At 52.4% G+C, this 7,500-nt stretch overlaps 1 protein-coding gene across 2 annotated transcripts in view; it reads right to left on the bottom strand.

Annotated features, from left to right (window-relative positions):
- agbl4 (ATP/GTP binding protein-like 4) overlaps window positions 1-7,500 on the bottom strand; it is a 249,801-nt gene that overhangs the window by 25,293 nt on the left and 217,008 nt on the right. For both annotated transcript variants that reach the window (XM_027001298.2, XM_027001299.2), the window contains one exon: window positions 1,496-1,585. In XM_027001298.2, coding sequence (XP_026857099.2) covers window positions 1,496-1,585 — 90 coding nt within the window. The remainder of the gene's footprint in view (window positions 1-1,495; window positions 1,586-7,500) is intronic.

Below are 7,500 nucleotides of genomic sequence, written 5' to 3'. Positions count from 1 at the left end.
TTGATGCCCATTCTGTACTGCTCATTACTGCTAATGGAGGCATAACAAGCTCTCTAATTGAGTCAATGTGGCAGGGAGGAAATAGAGAGAGAGAACAGGAAAGAGAGAGAGAGAGAGAGAGAGAGAGAGAGAGAGAGCAAGAAAGGGGTACAGGCCACACCAGTGTGCAATCTAATTGCTTGGACTTCCTGGGTTTATTCATGCACATCTGCAAGTGTGTGCGTATGTGAGTGTGTGTCTGAAAGTCACATTGAAGTGGCAAGACAGGTGGCTTGAAAACATCATCGTGACCAAACTACTGTTAACCGTGACAGTCGTCTCCAAAATTACCCCAGTTCTTTAACTTCCTAATTGGCCACACAGAGACCTCACAAGGTAAAGACATTCTAGCCCTTAAAACTGGTCTCTTTTGTATTTACAAGAACACTGTTTAACACGGTGTAATTACATACCCTCACAAAGAAAGCCACACATTTGTCTTTACTGTGGAAAAGGTGTACTGCTGTGTATGCTGTGGAACTGATACTGATTGTGCTGTCGTGATGGTGTGGAACTGTGATGGTGATGTGGTAACTGGAACTGTGACTGATACTGACAAGGTGTTCTGATTGTATAGAACTGTGACTAAAACTGTGATTGTAACTGTGACTGATGGTGATGTGGTGATTGGGTGTAACTGTAGCTGATGGTGATGTGGTGGTTGCGTTTAACTGTGACTGATGGTGATGTGGTGAATGCGTTTAACTGTGACTGATGGTGATGTGGTGATTGCGTTTAACTGTGACTGGTGGTGATGTGGTGGTTGCGTTTAACTGTGACTGATGGTGATGTGGTGATTGCGTTTAACTGTGACTGATGGTGATGTGGTGGTTGCGTTTAACTGTGACTGATGGTGACGTGGTGATTGCGTGTAACTGTGACTGATGGTGATGTGGTGATTGCGTGTAACTGTGACTGTTAGTGATGTGGTGATTGTGTGTAACTGTGACTGGTAGTGATGTGGTGATTGTGTGTAACTGTGACTGGTAGTGATGTGGTGATTGTGTGTAACTGTGACTGGTAGTGATGTGGTGATTGTGTGTAACTGTGACTGGTAGTGATGTGGTGATTGTGTGTAACTGTGACTGGTAGTGATGTGGTGATTGCGTGGGGCAGCTCAGGTGTCAGTGCGTGTTGTTAAGACACAGGTCAGCTACACTGCAACTCTTGGAGGATTTACATGTGGTTGTTAAAAGTCAGTCCAGCTCAAATCCTCCCTGAAGTCCTAGCCGCACCCCTCTCTAACCCCCCTCTCTAACCCCCCTCTCCAACCCCCCTCTGGCATCCACAATCGATCTGGCCTGCTGCTGACCCCCAGGAGAGCAAGTCCCCACTGATTAACCAGCCCCACCCGAACGACGAACATGATACTGATGCCAGTCAGCTACTCCTGTTTGCAAGTGTGTGTGTGTATGTGTGAGAGTGTGTGTGTACAGGGCAGGACAGAAGGTCTTACCCTGACAGATGAAGGAAGCAGGAGATTCTCCAGGGTGAACACGTGCTGTGAGGAAAACCACACGCTTTTCTCGCTCTGGATTTAGGTTGGCTGCAACACACACACACACACACACACACACACACACACACACACACACACACACACACACACACACACAGAAACACATATGCAGAAAGTTTAGTCTCAGCAGGAATCTGGGCATGTTTGTGTTTGTGTGTGTGTTAGCATATGTGTGTGTATGTGTGTGTGTGTTGGTGTCTCTCCCCTGAGGCAGGAGATAACCACTCACTGCAGTGTGGGCGCAGGAGAGCCACCGTAACCATATAAAACTGAGAGGAAATGTCATTGTTAATGGAGCTCTAAACAGGAAGACAAAAGACAAAAGCGCTACATCATCGAACAGCTAATAAAGTCAGCCCTCCGATCCATGAGAGCAGCGCCCTGTGCCATCCAAACACACCCTAATCTCGTTAGACCGGGGCCTACAGACCTGATACATGTTTCCTAAGTGAGTCACATATGGCTTGTTTACGTCTTTGTTTCGAACAGCGTGGAACTGGGGACCGTGTGGAAAGGGAACAACACCGTGTCTGTTCCAAATGAGACGCGACTCAACAGAGACACGCGGAGAGAGGAGCTTCTGGACAGCAAATCCAAGTCTCCGTCAGGCCAAGGACGAGAAGCCTTGGCAACGGAGCGAAATTAAATTCCAGGCGTCCCTTTGCGCTATGGACGCCAAGATGACCCACAGATCCTCGGCAATACCCTGCCCATGTTTCCTGTGTCCCCACTGTCACTATGCCTGTTATATATAATGAATTTTAATGCATTAGGTGAATCTGCCATGTTTGTGAGAGGGGCCGGTTGTATAGCCAATCTGCAATGCCATTCATGCCACTAAAGTTGGGGGTCGCGGTGGGGTGGTGCAGATACAGGACAAAGGGCCTCTTTAAAATGCTGATAAGCTTCCAGCCTTGGCGGGACAGAGCTCATTCTCCGAGCTGGTGCTGCCACCCACCAGGGAACTTAACCGGGAGCCACAATCATCTCCCCTTATCAGCTGTGGGACGGGCTGGGGAAAAAACATGACCTCACTGAGTCCTAGTGCACACACATTCACACACAAGCACACATTCACGAACACACGTACAGGAGGTGTAAAGGAAGGTGTTATCTTTGATAGACGTGGTAAACCCAACAGTTTCCCTCTCGTTCGGTGTGGGTGGTTACATTTGGAGGAGTGAAGGCATTTCCTAACAAAGATGAAGGGGGGCGTGTCTCAGGACAAAGCGCAGGGTGAGTGATTGACAGGAATGACATCTTGGCAGCATGGGGAAAGGTGGCGGTCAGGCTGACTCAGATCACACCCCTGACTGTGAATGAAACATTAAAATATTCACATGCATTATTCAGCAGGCTTCCTGAATAATGTACACATATATCAGGAGCTGTAAAAACAAGCATGGCCTAATCCATTATGGCAGCAATGCCTTGGGTTCCTAAGCAGATGAGGCGGGGCTCGGTGGGGAACTGTGGGCACCAAGATCTGATCTGAGATCAGTCATAGGATAATTAGCATAGAAGGAACCTGTTGCAGACAAATGCCAAAGGGACACTTTCATGTGCAGTGGGACTGGTGCACGTCTGCAGTGGAAATATTGGCACTGGCTTCCAGTAGACCAAATCTGGGTTAACAGTTGATATCTTTAACACACACACACACACACACACACACACACACCTTTGCACATACACACTAGCATACACTTTGGGGAATAGGCTTGGCTTGAATGGCTGGTAATGTAATAAAATATCATGTCTCCTATATTGTTTGTCTAGATCCAACACTGTGTCCTAAATGACTGCAGTGATTATGCAGCTCATTGCTATGTACACAGGCATAATATCTTATCGATCCTTACAGACTGTATGCTTGGCAGGGGCAAATGCTAATTACCAGCTGGTCACACCCACCCCCGGTCCCCCTTTTCTGGGCCCTGGAATACCCCATGTACACGACATCACCAAAGCTGTAAATATAAATCATTATTAGGGGTTTAAAATGAGAGGTGGACAGAGCCCCTCCTTCCCTGGTCTTTACAGAGATGGCGTCGCCGTTCAGAGGTCTTGGTGAACAGACCGCGTCCGCTCACCCTATATATGTGTGTGTGTGTGTGTGTGTGTGTGTGTATGTGTTTACTGCTCCGCCCTCCCACATGTGTGTGAAATTCCATCACTTCTGAATCCCACCTTGGCCCTTCAACTCATGGACGGCACTGCGGATGCGACACAGTGAAGCATCGACCGTGAAGGCGCTGGAGGCATCGGTGTGTTGCACACGTACACTCGTGCACGGCAGCATGTGAGCCCCGCATCTGTGTGCATCTGTGTGTGTGTGTGTGTGCATGTGTGTTTGCTCCCTGAGTACAGATCACTTCCTGCAGTGAAACAGTAAAACTAACAGCCTGAGAAACTTTCCAAAAAGTGCCCTGCCACCATGCCACAGCTTGCTTTCAGAAGATAAAGTGCGGCGGGAGGCCAATGGTAATTTGCCCGCGTGTGTTATCGGTGTGTTTTTCCGCGCGGCTGCTCAGAGCTGGCCCCCGTGCCTCTCTTGTTCACACTCTGCCTCTCTGTCCATCTCTGCGTCATAAGGGACAGTCCAGAACGATCCTGCTCAACTGCTGGCGTCCCGCTCTGCGCCAAGCCCCATCAGGGGGGTGCAGTGGCAGCCTGTGACCTGCAGGTGGAGCTGGAGATCAGCAGGGGGCTCTAGCACCCCACACATCCCACCGTTTACGAAAGCTCTTATAAAACAAGACAAATGTGCTCTGAAGGCCAGCTGGGGCTTTTTCTTCTCTTTTTGCTGCTTCAGTAGTTTTGCTGCGCTCTGTTTTGCTTTAGCATCCAACACACAACGTTATGCCTTAATGTATAGATTCCATCCGTTCCGATCCCCCTCGTTCTTCATTCCATGCCCCCTCCATCTCTCTCTCTTTCTCTCTATCTCTCTTTCTCTCTCTCTCTCTGTCTCGATCTCAGTTGAGAAAATAGCGCTCGTCTGCGCTACCCAGGGCCACCTGTGCGGTGGAAGACACACCCAATTAGGACAGAAAGCAGCAGCTCCAGGCCGGACCCCCCACGGGCGTCGTGCCACACGGCCTCCCCTGTAACGGCGCTATAGGAGCCCCGGGAGTCCCCTTGAGCACATTACTCCACAGAGAGTAGCTCCTACGGCTCCAAATCATAAGAGAGGTGAACAACCCTGTTATGCCTGCTCAGATAAGGAGCTCCCCGTTTCCATTAAGGGAGAGCTGAACGACGGGGAGAGAGAGAGAGAGAGAGAGAGAGAGAGAGAGAGAGAGAGAGAGAGAGAGAGAGAGAGAGAGAGGGAGGGAGGGGAAGATTTATGCCCACACCCTTGGTGAAGACAGCCAGCTCAGCACTATCCTCACCTGAGAAGGCGGCGGTCACCACATTACCGCCTGCCGCCGAGCAATGGAAAAATTAAAAGAAGTTCCATCAAGATCGGCTCTGATAAATATGTAAATTTATTAGAAGAGGAGAAGAGGCTTTGACAAATGGCACAACTCTAATGTATTCTGAAGGTCGTGCGGGTTGGGCCGCCCAGATCCCCTGCATCGGCCCACGTGCAGATGAGCTCTGAGGAGGAACGGGACCCTCTCCCCCACTTTGCGCACCTCTGTGATTAGGAAAGAACCAAGCTGCTCTGCACCCTCATACGTTGTTGATTTGCGTGGTCCGATTCACCGGTTCTCGGTCCGGTCCTGCGACTTCGGCTGGCCCCGCGTGCTCGCCGACCCGGGACCTGTTGCAGCTGTGTGAAGAGCTGAGATGAAACAAAACCCCAGTCAGGCCTGGGGGTCCCCACCAACTGGACTGGAGAATCTCTAATTGAATTGAAGTGACAGATATGAACCACTGGGTCTGGTCTGGACTACATCACCCCCCCCACCCAGCACTCTTTCCCTGGCCTCCTGTGAGGTGCGGTGCAGAGGCGGGAGCTTCTGTAACGCTGCGGCGAATTATCGTCACTCCGCATCAAAGCGCACGAGCGGCTGTAAATCACCACCACTGTTAAATTTACACAGGACCTTGGAGCAGGACACCACCCGCTGCACATGCTCTACAGACTACTGAGCCTGAAAAACCATAAACCTCCTCCACCTGCTTCCCCTCTTCCTCCCTCTCACTCCCTCTCACTCCCTGTCTCTCTGTCTCACGTCCTCAAGAACACATGGGAGCATTAAAGAGCATTGGGGCTTGCGGTTGAGTTTTGCTGCCTGTTAAAAGGCCGAGGCGAGGCGACCCCTCTGCAGCTGCCTGGCCGCCCCGCCATGCCACCTCCATCTGGCATAACGACACCCCCGGTTCCGTGCTGGTGGCCCCACCGCGGGCCTCCTCTCTGCAGCCCCTCTCTATTCAAGCAGTGGCCCTCGGACAGAAAGGCCCCGCCGAACCTCTGGGAGAGGGGCCCGGCTTCCTTCACGCCGAGACGTCCCCCCTGCGCTCCCGGGCTGCCCTACTGACCTGCCTGACGCAGCGATGTGAGAGAAGCAGCCGTGGCAGGGCTCACTAAGCACAGAAGTGGGAGCGCAGGAGCGCACGATGGGGGACGGAAATACGACCGTCCGGGTGAAGGAGCAAAGCTGCATACCAGCGCCTCTCTCTCCCTCTACTGATGGGGGGGGGGGGGGGGGGGGGGGGGGTAATCAGTGCACAGGGTGCCGGAGCACAGGGCTTCGAGGATGAGTGACCTGCTAAGAGGATTAGCCCGTGGTGGTGGCACATTCATATCATAAAAGGTGAGATGGGATGAGGGAGAGAGACAGAGATGGGGTGAGGGAGAGAGAGAGATGGGGTGAAGAAGAGGGTGAGATGGGGTGAGGGAGAGAGTGAGATGGGGTGAGGGAGAGAGAGAGATGGGGTGAGAGAGAGAGAGAGATGGGGTGAAGGAGAGGGTGAGATGGGGTGAGGGAGAGAGTGAGATGGGGTGAAGGAGAGAGAGAGAGATGGGGTGAAGGAGAGGGTGAGATGGGGTGAGGGAGAGAGTGAGATGGGGTGAAGGAGAGAGAGAGAGATGGGGTGAAGGAGAGAGTGAGATGGGATGAGGGAGAGAGAGAGATGGGGTGAGGGAGAGAGAGAGATGGGGTGAAGAAGAGGGTGAGATGGGGTGAGGGAGAGAGTGAGATGGGGTGAGGGAGAGAGAGATGGGGTGAGAGAGAGAGAGAGATGGGGTGAAGGAGAGGGTGAGATGGGGTGAGGGAGAGAGAGATGGGGTGAGGGAGAGAGAGAGATGGGGTGAAGGAGAGAGTGAGATGGGATGAGGGAGAGAGAGAGAGATGGGGTGAAGGAGAGAGTGAGATGGGATGAGGGAGAGAGAGAGATGGGGTGAGGGAGAGAGAGAGATGGGGTGAAGAAGAGGGTGAGATGGGGTGAGGGAGAGAGTGAGATGGGGTGAGGGAGAGAGAGATGGGGTGAGAGAGAGAGAGAGATGGGGTGAAGGAGAGGGTGAGATGGGGTGAGGGAGAGAGAGATGGGGTGAGGGAGAGAGAGAGATGGGGTGAAGGAGAGAGTGAGATGGGATGAGGGAGAGAGAGAGAGATGGGGTGAAGGAGAGAGTGAGATGGGGTGAAGGAGAGCGTGAGATGGGATGAGGGAGAGAGTGAGATGGGATGAGGGAGAGAGAGTGAGATGGGATGAGGGAGAGAGTGAGATGGGGTGAAGGAGAGAGTGAGATGGGGTGAAGGAGAGCGTGAGATGGGGTGAGGGAGAGAGTGAGATGGGGTGAAGGAGAGGGTGAGATGGGGTGAGGGAGTCAAGGGGAGACAGAAGAGCCTCCAGGCCGCAGCCTGTTGAGAAGCGCACTGAGCAACGGTCCCGTCCGGAAAGGGCGCACGGAAAGGAAACGACGGGGAATGGTTCGAGCACATAACTTCGGCCTCTGAGGAAACAAGCAAGAGGCGAGGGGAGGGGAACTG

The sequence above is a fragment of the Electrophorus electricus genome, chromosome 23 (assembly GCF_013358815.1).
Source record: "Electrophorus electricus isolate fEleEle1 chromosome 23, fEleEle1.pri, whole genome shotgun sequence".
In the NCBI taxonomy this organism is placed as follows: domain Eukaryota; kingdom Metazoa; phylum Chordata; class Actinopteri; order Gymnotiformes; family Gymnotidae; genus Electrophorus; species Electrophorus electricus.
The sequence above is the reverse complement of the archived record's forward strand: the minus strand, read 5'-3'. Positions and strand labels throughout refer to the sequence as shown.